General features: G+C 40.0%; 1 protein-coding gene across 38 annotated transcripts in view; it reads left to right on the forward strand.

Moving 5' to 3' along the window:
• Positions 1 to 1,329: 1,329 nt before the first annotated feature.
• Positions 1,330 to 15,847, forward strand: part of HBP1 (HMG-box transcription factor 1) — a 38,733-nt gene continuing 24,215 nt past the window's right edge. For 2 of the 38 annotated variants that reach the window (XM_054558962.2, XM_054558961.2), the window contains exons 1-5: positions 6,312 to 6,673; positions 6,858 to 6,999; positions 9,914 to 9,998; positions 10,082 to 10,216; positions 11,067 to 11,243. In XM_054558962.2, coding sequence (XP_054414937.1) covers positions 11,211 to 11,243 — 33 coding nt within the window. In that variant the 5' untranslated portion in view covers positions 6,312 to 6,673; positions 6,858 to 6,999; positions 9,914 to 9,998; positions 10,082 to 10,216; positions 11,067 to 11,210. 38 annotated transcript variants of the gene reach the window in all.

Raw genomic sequence — 15,847 nt, forward strand, 5'->3', positions numbered from 1 at the left:
AAAATCCTGAAGAAGTATGTATCACATATATAGGAAAATGTGGTGATATATGATAGGGAGGTAATGTCTACACCACAAAAATGAATGCTACCTACCAAGGAGGTGGTTTTCCCAGATTTTGATGTAACCGTAGCCTGAGTCTCATCATTTTTCCAAATATTAAAAAATGCTACTAGAAAATGTATATACATTAAATCATGTTTTGTCAGCACCAATTATAACTGATTCATTATAGCATATAAATGCATTTTTTACTGTCACTGGAAAACAGGAAATGACCTTTTTTTCAGGCACAAGGGAAAGTTTTCTGTGGCTCTTGACTGTAACAACCCAGACATGAAACCCTAAATATTTTCTATTTAACTTGAAAAAAAAGGTTACAAAGTAGACCCTCAAATGAGTTTATGAACAGGAAATATGACCAGTTAAAATCTTAGATAAAGTTGCTATTGATGACTGGTTTTCCATCTTGGTCCTAATCGGAAACCTTCCTAGATCTTGCTGAGGAACAAGAGAATAAACTCTGCATCCCTGAAACTTCATCACCTCTCTTAGGCCAGGGGCTGACATTTAATACAAGTGTACTTCCTTTACATAATGACTATACTCTTGAAGTATATACAAATGACATTTTTTATAAGCCAAGCAATATTTTAAGAAAGGTGCACACTATAAAGACATCTTTGGTAAATCTATTTTCTCATAATTGCACTTTAAAGCTGAACTTAATTAAATATCCTCAACATTTTTATTACTAATGTTCTGTATAACTTGAAGGAGTTGAAGTGTTAATTAGGTTGGTGCAGGAGTAATTGTGGTTTTTGCCATTTTTTTTAATGGTAAAAATGGTAAAAATCACAATTACTTTTGCAGCAACCCAATACTTTGTTTGCCTTTGAGTGACTGACACTGTGAGGGAAACAAAAATGAATAATAGTGCTTATCATATAAACATAGCTGGAAGATGAGACATGTTCTCAAATAATAACAATGACTACATAGAGGAAGTGACAGTTAAAGTGCATGCAAGTTATTTAACTAAGTCAAATATTCAGACCAGCATCCTATATATAGTGCTACACTACGCTGTATATGAGAAAATTCATGCTGCTTGTCTCCCCTAACTTTTCATTCATTTGTTCCACAGGTAGGTATTTTTTTGATAGCTTATTATGGACGAGACAATAAAAAGCACGAGATGGTGACTGATAAGGAGAGAATGTAAATGTGGAGGGGGGACAAATGTAAGCAACAATATTCAGTTTAGCACAGTGTGATAAAAGCGATGTGTGTACTATTCCTACATTTTTTTTTTTTTTTTTTGAGACGGAGTCTGGCTCTGTCACCCAGGCTGGAGTGCAATGGTGTGATCTCGGCTCACTGAAACCTCTGCCTCCTGGGTTCAAACGTTTCTCCTGCCTCAGCCTCCAGAGTAGCTGGGACTACGGGTGTGCGCCACCACACCCAGCTAATTTTTGTATTTTTAGTAGAGATGGAGTTTCACCATTTCGGCCAGGATGGTTTCGATCTCTTGACCTTGTGATCCACCCACCTCAGCCTCCCAAAGTTCTGGGATTACAGGCATGAGCCACCGTGCCCCACCCTATTCCTACAATTTTAATTGCTCTTTATCCGACTTAATTGCACTTAAAATGAGGTACTTTTTGCTAGCAACTAAACACAGAGAAGGTCCTAGGATACCAAATAGGTGGGAGAAGAAGATACTATGTAAGAGTTTGTGTTAAATAGTTCAGATAACACTAATGATCTCTAGAAAACTTGCAGGACATGAGAATAGTCATTTGAGCTTGATTTTAAACATCGAGAGTGAGATGAAATAGAACTGTTGCCTTCTCTAAATACATTTTCATTTATACCAAATTAGACTTGACAAAAACTTTCTGAGAAAAATTGGGATAAAAAAATGAGTAGTCCTCTCTATGTCCTGAGGATACCCAGGTTTATTTCTCTAGACTTGGACTTCCTAAATGCCAGATGAATATATTCAGCTGCCCAAGGACCTCTGGACTCAAATTTCTTGCCTGCACAGCATGCTCATCACCTGAGGTTGAACCTATCCTTTCCCTTCCTCCCAGTCCCCAAATCTGCTATCCTCTCCAGCATTCCCTCAGTCAATAACATCAGCATAACCACCCTTCCCCAACATACTGCAATTACCCAAGCCGGAGACACAATCATTTTGATTCTTCCCTTTTACGTTGATTTTTCTTCCTAATGTGGTTATAGTGTTAAGTCATTAGCTTATCAGCCACTGAAGAAAGGTCTTGCTTTCTGGTCATCGGAGCAAAATCTAAACTTGAGTTGCATCAAGAACTACGGGAACAGGAGACAGATGACTCAGTTCTAAAATGGCCATCATTAGCTCCTGTGGATTTCATTACAATGCCTGAATTACCTGAGTACTTTCAACTAATTAGAAAATTAACTTATTTGAAAGGATAGTAAGGTATATGGAAGGATATTTGTTAGAGTTTAAATATGCAAGATGCTGTCTGAAAACTTTGAGAAGTACTTATTAGACCATACATGTGTTCAATTCCTCCATTTATTGTTCATGTGATTTCATTTGTTTACCTTTTGACAATTCAAAGTGATTATTTTCAATATCAGGCAATGCACGTACTTGAACTTCTCTTTAGTTCAGCAAAGCAGTCATTGGTGTATCAAATATGGTGGAATCAGGGAAACACATTATTTCACTCCTAAATAGGAGTTATCGGTTTTTTGTTTTTCTTCTGTTCGTTTTTTACTATCTCTAACAAATTAGAACTTGATATTTAAGATAACAGGTAACTTTACAAACTGCTGGAAAGACATTTTGATTTGACAATTTCTTGACATTTTTTGCATACATTTTATGTGTGTATATGTGTGTATAGATATGGTGACTGTACCAATGAAGAAGAGGTGTTATTTAAAGTAACTGATTTTTTAACGTCAATTTTATCATGGAAACATCTGAAGGATAGTTAAAAACTGTAGTTATATCTTAGTCTGAGAGTATAATTTGCACATGTAAAAATTTCCAAGGAGATCTTACTAGTTTTGTACTTTGATCTTTGTTCTGGCTTATAAGTTGGCTAGTTTTATTGGTCACTCAATTAATGATGATGTCTCTGTTAAATACACATAAGCTACTAATGTAGTCATTTAGCCCCCCAAGGGAAGTCAGAAGATTGGACTAATTGTCCACTTAAAGGTGTAGCGAATTCTAATACTAGTATTTAATCAGTTGTGACTAAACTATCTAAATTTAACCACATTAAAGACTTGGACAAAAATGAGAAAAAGTGTGCAAAAAATGTTTTCTATCTTTTTATTCTCAATAATTGGCACAGTGGTCAAAAAATGGAACTAAACGTTTCTGAATGAATGGAAAAGGCTTTACAGAGCTATTAAAGGATAAATTATTATTTGTAATATATCGTACAATATCTGGATCTAAAGTTGAATTTTTTTTCCCATTTCTGGTGTCCCCCGATAAAAAATATCACCACTAAGGCATCTGGTAAAAACTTTAAAATAGTTTAACTTTTAAAAACAAGGTTTAGCTGAAAGCAGATCTCACAGTTTGTGTACTGGAGAGGGGTAAAGCAGTATCTCAATCTCTTGCCAGCTCTTTTTTTTTTTTTTAAAGAGAAAAGTTTTTTAGTTTCCTAGAAGGAGTTAGTTAGACATAAATATCTCAAAACAATTTTAAATAATTAGGTGAACTTCACAGATTTTTCTTTTTTGTCAAGAAATTACATGTTGGAGTAGAGTTTATATTTTCTATTCTAGTACACGATGACCCTCCATTGTTTAAAAAAAAAAAAAAAAAAAAGGAAAAGCACACACAAAGTAGCAGAGACATTCATTTCTCTGAGTCACTAATAATTTCTGAAAGATGATAAATTCAAATCCTGTCCTTTTTCCTCAGGGAAAAATTAAGCGTTCTGTTGGCTCTCCTCTGAATTATTTTAATAAAAAATAGAATGCTTTATTACTATTTGTGAACATAGAAAGTATTTGATTACACGGGAGGACTACTTTATAATTTCACTTCAAGGATTCAAATGGGGAATCCTCAAGAATTTTAAACTCGATTTCAACATATGGGGGCTTATTTTGGATTTCTTGATTTGTTACGCGGCTTTCAGGTATATTTAAAAATCCAAGAAATGCAGGAGGTTTTAAAGAAATAACTAGCTGTGTGATTTCTGGCTCTGTCCAAAGGTTTGCTCTTACAGATTTCTTACTAATGTAGGTTTTCCTCATCTTAATTCTAAGCATATATTTAGTGATCTAAAGTTATAAAATCTAAGGCACAATTTAAATGATTAAACACTAAAGGTTCAAAGGGGGGAAAAAAGCTTAATCATGCCTTTGTAATGTGAATGGTAAAGACACCAATTATTGACTAGATGCAGCCGACTGTAAATGGACAGCCATGTTTAAAGAGAAGTTAACTATAAAGCAGGGAAGCGTCTCTGGTGAGTCAGAGAATTCGTAACTTGAGGAACTCCTAGTGGAAATGAAGTGGAAAGACAGTTTCTTTCATCAATGAGAAAACGTCTAGAAGAAGAGGGTTAATAAAACTCACCAGAGAAACTTACTGATAATGATTCGCAAATTAAATCAGTTTACGTTATACATTACGCCCCTTTGTATTACGTTAACCAACGAGCATACTAACCAGTATGGAAAATGCCGCTTTAACTTGCCTCAATTTCGTAATCGTCCGCCCCCACTTTGTAAATTATCTAGACCCCAGCTTCTCGCTTGCTCACAGTCCATCCCCCAGCCTCACTCTTCCTGGCACTTAGGTGGCGGCTCAACAAACTTAGGTGAACTGAACAGAGCTGACAAGGCAATCTCAAGTTGCTGTCCTGGGAGTGGTGAGGCAAGGCACAAGAGAAAGGACTTCTAGTTCCTCCCACTGCCAGTGCAGCCCCCAGCATCACTTTCGGCCCCTTCGTGCCTGGGGCCGTGATTTGTGGGTGACCAAGTCCCTCGCTAGCCTGCAGTACTTCCGCTGGTGCAGTCATCTCCTTCCCCTCGCACTAAAACAATACCCTGGCCTCCTGCCAAACTCTTGAGCAGCAAGCAACTCTGGCTGTTTATGGCCCGGATTGGGTGCTGTAAGAGGCTTGGGCCGCTCTAAGTGTTAGCAGAGGCCGGGAGGAAAAGAAGAGGCCCAAGCTTTAAAACACTCCCTTCCTCCGCCCCCTCCCTTTTGTCCCAGACACCAAAACAAACGAGCTGATACACGTGTCCCTATGACTCTTGTTTACTATCAAGACTGCGCTGTGCAAGCGCCTCTGGGATATGTAGTCCAGCTCTTCCCTAGCCAGCAGTCTCCCACAGCCAAGGACGAAGGTTTGAGACTACGAACCCACAATCCATTTCGGGGACAAAGTTTGGCTCGGGTCCCCGGACTCTAGGCAATAGTCCAATCCAAAGCACTTACTCTTGTGATTGACACGCCGTCTTCTCCAGTAAACACTAAACAAAAGTCAATACATGCCCGCTCCCCGAGACGGACCACGGTACGACCCAATGGAAAAGGGGAAGGACCGAATGGCAGTTCTGCAGTCCAATAAGAGGGCGAAAGAGCTGGGCGGGGGCTCAACCCCCAGGGGGTTGAGGGGAGGGGGAAGACGAAGCTTGAAAGACTTGGTAATGGCGACGGGTTTGGTAAGTAGGAAAGTTTCGGTTGAGGAGTAAGAGCTGCCGCGGGAGCAGTAACCCGCGCGGGGGAGGCCGACGTCGGTCGGAGAGGGGGTACGAGAGCTGCTGGTGGTGTTGTCGTGGCCGGAGCGGCCCGCGCCTGGGCTGCCGGCACTTCGCGGCAGGTTTGTTGTCTTTCAGTTAGGGAAGAGGTGGGGGTGGGGAAGGGAGGGGCAGGAGCGCGGGGGATTGGGCAGACGGGAGGGCTCGGGTCCTCGTTCCTTCTCCTCGGAGGGTTGCCCTTGGGGTGGGGACAGTTAACCGTTCGATTGGTGCCCGCGGCGAGCCCACCGGACCAGCGTCTCCCGCGAGCTCACCTGGGCTTCGGGGCGGCGGCGCTAGGGGGTCTCGGGCGGGGGCCGGGAGGAGGCAGGGGGAGGGCGACGCTCGGGGCCAGGTCGCGCGGTGGGTGGCCGGGCCGGGTGTGGAGATGGGGCGGGCCAGGGCGGGGGAAGGGGCCGACGCGGCGCCGGGGCTGCCCAGGAAAGTTTGACTTCAACTCCTCGCTTGTGGGCGGAGGGTCGGAGCTTGGCCAGGGGTGGGGGGCTGGCCGGAGGTGGGGGACCCCAGTGAGGCGCCGCCTCCTTCTGGACTGAGGGGGGTTCTGGCCGAGCTGAGGAGCTCGCGGAGCCGCTGGGCCCCGGGGCTCATTGTTACGCAGTTCGAATGAATGGGCTCCCAGGCGCCTGCGCGCTGGGGTTGAGCCGAGGGGAAAAACAAGCCCGGAGTCCGGGCTGCGGTCACATGATGGGGGGAAGGGAGGGGAACGCGATGAATGGCGAAAGAGGGTGGGGGATGGACTTGGCGTGAACCGGGAGGCACCGCTCTGTGTGACCCAAAGAGGAGGCTTGGCAGGCGATTCCAGTCTCCGCCTTTCAACCTATGCTGCCACCGCAGGCCGATTGAAACGAAACAAAACAAGCCAGGCCAAGTGGACAGCCAGGTTTTTGTAGCTTTAAATGCTGCGTGCTGTCTAGGCTATTTCACTCTCCGCTGTGCGCTCTACACTCTAGTTTATTCTTAGGGAGTTTTTAGCTACAGTCGTTTTTAGAAGGAGCACTGACAGTGAGGTAATGCTCAAGTTTTCTGTTTGTTTTGTTTTTGGCTCACGGTGCCACTGATGCCAGGACGAGAGGAAGCTTAGAAAAGGAGTTATACATACTGGGAAGCGATGGAGTCCTACTAACAGCTCGGATGGAGGCTTTAGATTTATTAATACTTTCCTCTGAATAGCCGTAACCACTCCTAATAGTGGTTTTGAAATTAAAGGTACTTTTTGAGAATTAGAATAATTTTAACATTTGGAAATACTTTTCTGGTCATTTAACAGTGATCTAAATCTGCAATGTGTGTCTTGTACTTTTGGGTTTTTTTTCTTGTTGTTATTTTCCTTTATCTTGCAAATGAGTGTGGTAGAGTCGGTCATCTGTTCAGTTGCCTTGGTTAAACTCAGTTCTTGCAAGGTAGACAGTAGTTGACAAAATTTCAAGGAAATTTGAACTATATTGAGAAGTAAATCCACTCCCTAAAGTTTTTGGGTTATCTTATACTTTTGAGGAGCCATTTAACCACTTTAAAGCAAAATATTGTTTGTGCTTACTCGACTGATAAATTATAGAATGAAGTTTTGATTTCACTTTCTAGTTTCATCTTAGTTTTGTAAACCTACTTAGCTTTTCTATCTCGAAAACCCTTCCTCTTTCTTAACTTCTCAAACTCCTAACTACATACACTAGTTAAAAGGGTACCTTCTCCCAGGATTGCCCACCTACATGTCTCCGCTGTCCTGTGTGCTTCACAGGGCATACCTCTCAGACTTCAAACATGATACTGTCACTGTAAGAATTGTTTTCTTCACTGTATACATATATATTAAATATATAATATATACATATATTAAATATATACATATATATTTAATATATAATTATACATATATATATATTTTTTTGAGAGGGAGTCTCGCTCTGTCGCCAGGCTGGAATGCAGGGGTGCGATCTCAGCTCACTGCAACTTCCACCTTCTGGGTTTAAGCGATTCTCTTGCCTCAGCTTCCCGAGTAGCTGGGACTACAGGTGCACGCCACCACTCTCAACTAATTTTTTTGCATTTTTAGTAGAAACGGGGTTTCACCATTTTGGGCAGGATGGTTTCAATCTCCTGACCTCGTGATCTGCCCGCCTCGGCCTCCCAAAGTGCTGGGATTACAGGTGTGAGCCACCGCGCCCGGCCCACTATATTTTAACTTCTTTGGATTCTTTCCTCACTAATCGAAGTGCCCAGTGAAGAAGGCATATGGCACGATGGCATGGACTTATTAAACTGCTCTGCGCTGAGGGTTCTTCAGGGTGAATTGCAAGCTGGTGTTTTGTATATGTGTTTGAAATAAAGATACTGGTACTCCCCTCTCCCCCCTATGCATACATTATCCATTAGAAGTTACTACTGTCCTGGCATGGTGTCTCACGCCTGTCCCAGCGCTTTGAGAGGCTGAGGCGGGTGGATCACCTGAGGTCAGGAGTTCAAGACCAGCCTCGCCAACGTGGTGAAATTGTCTGTATTAAAAATACAACAGTTAGCTGGGCATGGTGGCGCGCACCTGTAGTCCCAGCTACTTGGGAGGCTGAGGCAAGAGAATCGCTTGACCCCGGGAGGCAGAGATTGCAGTGAGACAAGATGAGGCCACTGTACTCCAGCCTGGGCATCAGAGCAAGACTTCCTCTCAAAAAAAAAAAAAAAGTCAATGCCAGGAATTTTATGTCTGTTAAGTATGAAAGTGAGTATTTACTTAGAATGGAAAAATAAATCACAATGAATTAAAAAAAATTAAAGCTGCCAGATACCTGCTTATCACAAAATTCAGGAAAAAAATGGCATACTCTAATATTCTTATTAACTGCCTGATATCAGTAACATTCACATTTTTCATATACTGATCAGCATTTACTTTGGTGCTTCATAATTTCTACTATCATTTTCTGTAGAGAAACTAGAAACATAATTTTCTCCATAATTGTGGTTCATTGAGTTTTTAAAAGTTATTGAACATAGCTTTAAAAAAAAGCTTTTTCCACAAGTTTTTATAGATAATGTAAAAATGTTTAGGAGTTTATCTTATTATACTTTTGAGGAGCGATTTAACCACTTTAAAGCAAAATATTGTTTGTGCTTACTCGACTGATAAATTATAGAATGAAGTTTTGATTTCCCTTTCTAGTTTCATCTTAGTTTTGTAAACTCAGTGAACCACATTATGGAGAAAATTATGTTTCTAGTTTCTCTATAGAAAATGATAATAGAAATTATGAAGCACTAAAGTTTAGGAAAACAAGTTTCATAAGAATTTTTAGATGATGTCAAGTTTTAATGTATGACTTATATGACTCATCTTAAATACTTACTTGAATGGACAGTACTCCTAAAACAGTTTGGGGATGACTGCTTCTGCTATTAATGGGTTTTCTATTGTCTTGATCAATATAGCATTTTATGTTGAATGAGCATGAAATTACTAAAGAGCTTGTATAGATGTGGATTGGGCAGTGTCTGTGGGATGTAATATCTTTTATACCTACAACAATTCTGATAGGTAGATAGGTACTAGTCCCATTTTTTTTTTTTTACTTATTTTTAAAAATTTTTTAGAGATGGGGTCTTGCTATGTTGCCCTGGTTGGTCTTGAACTCCTGGCTCAAGCGATCTTCCTGTCTTGGCCTCCCAAAGTGCTGGCATTGCAGGCCTGAGTGACTGGGCCTGGCCACTAGTCTTATTTACAAATAAAAAAACAGGTCCAAATAAGAAAACAGGCCTAGAGATTTAATTGTTCAGGACCATGAAAGTGGTAAGTGACCAAAACGAATTCACTAAGGATTTTTGTTGTTGTTTTGTCTTTTTTCATAGCCCAGTGGCAAACTAGATTGTAGACAAATATCTGTGAAATCTTTTGAAGTTTTATTGAAAATACTCTAAAAGAACAGCATTAAGGCCTCTGAGATGCTTTTGGTATAGAAAGTTGCACTTAATATACTTTGTTATGGATGCTTTGGTATAGAAAGTTGCATTTAATAAACTTTGTTAGAGTGTAATTATGTAATCCATTTAAAATACCTCAGTTTCAGAGACAGAAATTAATTGCAAATTACCTTTTCTTCACCTACTCTTTGAAAACAATTTGAGCATGTAGTCTGGACTGGGTGTGGAAATCCTTCAGGATTAGGGGAGAGCCTAATAGAAGATCCTGCTGTGGATTCCATAATCATGATGGAAAGGTGAGGATTCAGGGAATAATAGGCACTTGAAAGCAGGAAGTAACCCATGCTGGCTTATACCTTTTGTCTTTTTTCCCTCTCAGCTCTCGCCTTCAAAAAGAAAATGATCCCATTTAGTCATCATAGTCCTGTTTTCCTCATCCATAATAATACTTTATTCACAGAGTTCTTCTGAGTTTAAAGTAAAATTAGATGAAGTACATGGAAGTGCTGTGTAGGTAAGCATTTTGTAAAACTTAGTTTCCTTCTTCATTCATTGAGACTTAGCTTTTTCTAGTTCTCTCTTTCTCTCCTGTCTTAAGATTTTGTGGATATTTGCTTCTGGAAGTTTGCATACCAAAAGCAATGGGGCCTTCTAAGAAAGTAAAATTTGTAACACTGAACATGACATTTCAGAGTACAACTTCTGGAAAATAGTTACTGAGAATCACTGATCTAGTGAAGAGATGACATGTGCAGAGTTAACTAAAATACAAGGCAAGCTGTGTTGAATCTGATACCAAAGCAGTATACAAAAGCATGAATGAACAATAGGGTTAGCTCTACCAGGAGATATTTGAAAGAGGAGCTTGTTTATCAAAATGAGTATGTAATTGGTATAATGTATGTAGGGGAGTAAGAAATGTAAGGGCTTCTCTGGTATTCCTTTACTGTATTGGAGACCTTGCTTTGTTTCTCCAAGATAGTTGAGGATAGACAGAAGAGACAGAAAACTTCCATTTGTATATAGTTTTGAATTTTGTTTTCATGTATTGAACTCTCAGAATAGCCCTGTGAGGTAAGTAGAGGGACCGTGAGTCTGAGATTGAGTGACCTGTCCCCGGTTACACAGCTAGTAAGAGTGAAACTGAAGTCTGTTGTCTTGAAGTGTAGCTTATCTTACTGTATGGTAGTTTTACAGTAGCAGAACTTCAGTTTTCTCAGGACCAAACTTCTGATAGCCTTGAGCAATGAGAGGTGTGAACACATAGAACTTATATTCAGTAAATATTTATTTGGTTCTTTTGGTTATTTATAGGTAGCTGTGTTTTGAAATTAAAATAATGTTTTTTTCCAACTTCATTTAAGGAGTTTTGGGATGGTGGTTGATAACTAAGACAAAGTGCTGAAGAAATGATAGAAGTTGCAAAGAGATATTAGTGTACTATACTTGGTGAATGTTGGAAACTGCAGGACCTGCTGTAGAGAAGAAAAAAGTTCTAGCTGGGAAGAATGAGGAAACCAAAGAGCTCTGCAGAGGGAGGGGTAAGACAAGACAGACTGCAGCTGTGCTTCTGTGGACCCCAAGAACAGCACTGTTCATACACAGAGGATAGCTCTGAAGAGAGATACATGTGTAGTGCAACTTCTAAATTTCATAATAAAGGTAAAAATGGGAAATGTTTTCAGTTCAGATAGGGTTGACTGCAGCTCACATCTGTATGTGAAGCATAGTACAGATATTCATAAAGATTTTTAGTTATCAAAATAGGTTAAATTATATTCTGTATACTTAAGATGCCAGAAATACTTCTATGGAAAGAGTTAAAATCTCCTATCTAAACTGTTAATATTAGTTGTTTAAAGAACTCACATAGTATGACTAGTTTCTCTCTTAAGAGTTACTAAATAAGGAATCTGCACTGAGAACCATTGCAGAGGAAGCTGGAGACGGGTGGCTTACATAGAGACTGGGAATGTGAGTGCTCTCTTTAAAAAAAAAATACCCTCCTTAAAATATTATAGGTGTTCCTGCATACTCATACAGTATTTCAGTATGATTTTGTCCATAGACTCAAAGAGACTGTTTTAAAGTATATAGTTCTGATCATGTCAGACCTCTTTTAAAAAAAAAAACATCAGTGGTTCTTCATTGTCTGATAATTGCTAATCATAACACTAGCCACTGTACATTGAAGGTTTGCTTTGTGTTAGGCACTATTCTGAGCATTTTACATGATCTCACTGAGTTTTTATAACAGCCTGTGAGGTAGGTACTTTTATTTCCATTTTATAAACAAGGCATGAAGATTTTAAGTAAATTATTTAGGGTACATAGCTAGTAAGTGGCAAATCTGGTATGTAAACTCAGGCAGCCTGATTTCACAGCCCCTATTCTTGTCTCTAAATAAATAAATAGTTTTCCTAAACTACAATTGAAGACTCTGATCCTAGACTACCTTTCCATATAGTAGTAGTAGTAGTAGTATAGCCTCAGTGTTCATGATCACATGACACACAAGGCCATCCTACTTTGTGGTAAAACTAGATTCTATATTCTTCTGATCTCACTAGGACTTTGCCAGCTATATGAGTTTACTCATGTGAGTTTCTCTCATTGGGAGACCTCCCTCTCTTCTTTTTTTTTTTTTTTTTTTTTTTTAGGAGACGGAGTCTTGCTCTGTTGCCCAGGCTGGAATTCAGTGGCGCAATCCTGGCTCACTGAAAGCTCTGCCTCCCGGGTTCACGCCATTCTCCTGCCTCAGCCTCCCGAGTAGCTGGGACTACAGGCGCCCGCCACCATGCCCGGCTGATTTTTTGTATTTTTGGTAGAGACGGGGTTTCACCATGTTAGCCAGGATGGTGTCTAGCTCCAGACCTCATGATCTGCCCGCCTCAGCCTCCCAAAGTGCTGGGATTACAGGCATGAGCCACCGCACCCGGCTTTTTTTCTTTTTTCGTTTTTTTTTTTCGGAAATGGAGTCTCGTTCTGTTGCCCAAGCTGTAGTGCAGTGGTGCGATCTCGGCTCACTGCAACCTCTGTCTTCCGAGTTCAAGCGATTCTCCTGCCTCAGGTTGCATTACAGGCACGTGCCACCATACCTGGCTAATTCTCGTATTTTTAGTAGAGACAGGGTTTCACCATGTTGGTCAGGCTGGTCTGGAACTCCTGACCTCGTGATCTGCCCTCCTCGGCTTCCCAAAGTGCTGGGATTACAGGCGTGAACCACTGATCTAGCCCCTTCTTTTCTTTTAACCCATTCATAGCCAAGTCCTGCTCTGTAGAACTATGGTCATTTGCTTATATCTTTCCACTAAAGTCAGACTCATGATGAATTGTTCATTAGTGAGATCCAACATTGCAACTAATGCAATGCCCTGTACATAGTATTTATTAAATAAATGATTTTTTTAATAAGTAGGAATTTAGCAACCATTTTTAGCCCAATGTATCTCAATATTCTGCACCTGGAAACAAAAACTAGTGCACAAAGCCATACCCCACACCAAATAGATCAGATCCTCTGGGGATGGGGCCTGGACAACATTTTTTTAAGCATATATATAATTCTGTGTGCCACAGGGTAGAGTTGAGAATCACTGATGAAATTAAATTTGCTTTTTTTTTTTTTTTTCCAGAGAGAGAGTGGAGGCTCAAAATCGTGATTTCATACTTGAGAAATAGATTTGTGTTACACATTTTCTCTAGTCACTAGTTCTGTGGGGGAAATTGTTATATCCCAGCATATTTGCTGTAACTATATGCTAAGACTGATTGTGATCAGTACATTGTACTAAACTGGAGAAGCGTTAATTTCTTCCAAATTTCATCTTTTAGGGGCCTAAAGTAATGGCATGATACATGATTTTTATGGAGATGTGCTGGATGACTTGTCATAATATCTCCTAGGGAGGAGACTGTTGAAACTGAATAGCTACCTGGTTTCCACCTGTTATATGTATTTTCAGTAACTTTTCTATTTAGGACATTATAAACCCAAAGTATGTTTAATATTGCCCTATGTCTGGGGATAAAAAAATTTCAAAAGATGTCATTTTACACTTTTTTCACTATTTCATTTCATCTTCACAACTACTGTCGAGGAGAGTAGGGCAGGTATCATTAGCTCTATTTTACAGATGAAGAGAAACTCAGTCACTTAGGTCATATATTTGGTAAGTGATCAAGCGGGAATCAAAACCCATTTCCTTACATCTAACCCAGTGCCCTTTTTGCTACACCATAATAGTAGCAAATTGTATCGTCAGTATTGAGCAAGGCTGTAAAGCAGTGCCCAGGCTAAGGGTTATTTTTGAGGGATATAGGCAGATAGCATTCAAAATAGAATATTAGACATACAGTAAGGCAGTATGCATGCAGTTGGGCTATGTATCAAGAACCCTGTATCTAGCAATCTAAAATAATCAGATGTAAGCAAATACTTTTTAAAAAGAATATAAATTCAGTGTTTAGAAGAATGAAGAAACTGGGAATAGCATATTTAGCAGTAGAGGGGATAAGTGAATTTCGGTACATCCTTATGATGTAAATTTAACCATTTAGAGCTTTGAAAAAAATAACATAGGAAAATGTTTATGAACTTATATTAGGCAAAAAGGTATCAAACTATAATATGAAATATGAAGAAAAACATGATTGAGTATATGTGTACACGAAGAAGAAATTGGATTGTAATACATCAAAATGTTAAAAGTAACTCTGATTGGTGGGGTTAGAAGTAATCATATTCCTTTTTTTCCAAAAAAATTTTTTTTCCCATTTTTCTTGCACAGTGATGGTATTTTCTAGTCAGGAATACATTTCAAAACCAAAAAGATCGTGAAAAAGTCTTTGTAGAAAGAAATTTATCAGTGTCATCAGTGTTTATTGGTAATTAACATCGTGACTTAGAAAGCTTAGACTGGATTAAGAAAATGTGGCACATATACACCATGGAATACTATGCAGCCATAAAAATGATGAGTTCATGTCCTTTGTTAGGGACATGGATGAAATTGGAAATCATCCTTCTCAGTAAACTACCGCAAGGACAAAAAACCAAACACCGCATGTTCTCACTCATAGATGGGAATTGAACAATGAGAACACATGGACACAGGAAGGGGAACATCACACTCTGGGGACTGTTGTGGGGTGGGGGGAGGGGGGGAAGGATAGCATTAGGAGATATACCTAATGCTAAATGGCGAGTTAATGGGTGCAGCACACCAGCATGCCATATGTATACATATGTAACTAACCTGCACATTGTGCACATGTACCCTAAAACTTAAAGTATAGTAATAAATAAAATAAAATAAAAATAAATAAAAATAAAGACAGCAATGGCCAAGAAGATCTGCAGAGAGCCAGACAGCTGTAGGTGCATCAGAGTGACTCTGCGTGGAGAGATTTAACACCTGCAGCTCAAGAAAATAAAAAGAACCAACACCACCAAGAAATCATGCATGCAAACCCAGTCGCACATAGGAAAACACTTATCTTCATGTTGAAAAAATTAGCCTGTCCTTCATTGAGCATGATGATTCCTTTAAAAATATGCCGAGCGCGGTGGCTCACGCCTGTAATCCCAGCACTTTGGGAGGCCGAGGCAGGCAGATCCAAGGTTAGGAGATCGAGACCATCCTGGCTAACATGGTGAAACCCCGTCTCTACTAAAAATACAAAAAATTAGCCAGGTGTGGCGGCATGCCCCTATAGTCCCAGCTACTCGGGAGGCTGAGGCGGGAGGATGGCGAGAACCTGGGAGGCAGAGCTTGCAGTGAGTCGAGATTGCGCCACTGCACTCCAGCCTGGGCGACAGAGCGAGACTCTGTCTCAAAAAAATTAGAAAAATAAAAATATGAAGAGACAAAAAAAAAAAAAGCTTATAAATATTAAGTGATTAACATTTTTTCAGTGCAGTTTTGATCAGCCTGCACTGGGGTGCTTGACTTTCAGTGACTTTTAACAGCAATATTTTATTGCTTTATTTTGAGGAAAAATATGTTGTTGCAAAAGTCAGGATTTTTTTGTGTATTTCATATTCACTCATTAGAACTTTTTCTTTAAGAGGGGGGGTCTTGCTACATTGCCCAGGCTGGATTCCAACGCATAGGCTGAAGTTGTCGTCCCCCTTCAGTCTACC

The sequence above is a fragment of the Pongo abelii genome, chromosome 6, assembly GCF_028885655.2.
Source record: "Pongo abelii isolate AG06213 chromosome 6, NHGRI_mPonAbe1-v2.0_pri, whole genome shotgun sequence".
NCBI classification, from domain to species: domain Eukaryota; kingdom Metazoa; phylum Chordata; class Mammalia; order Primates; family Hominidae; genus Pongo; species Pongo abelii.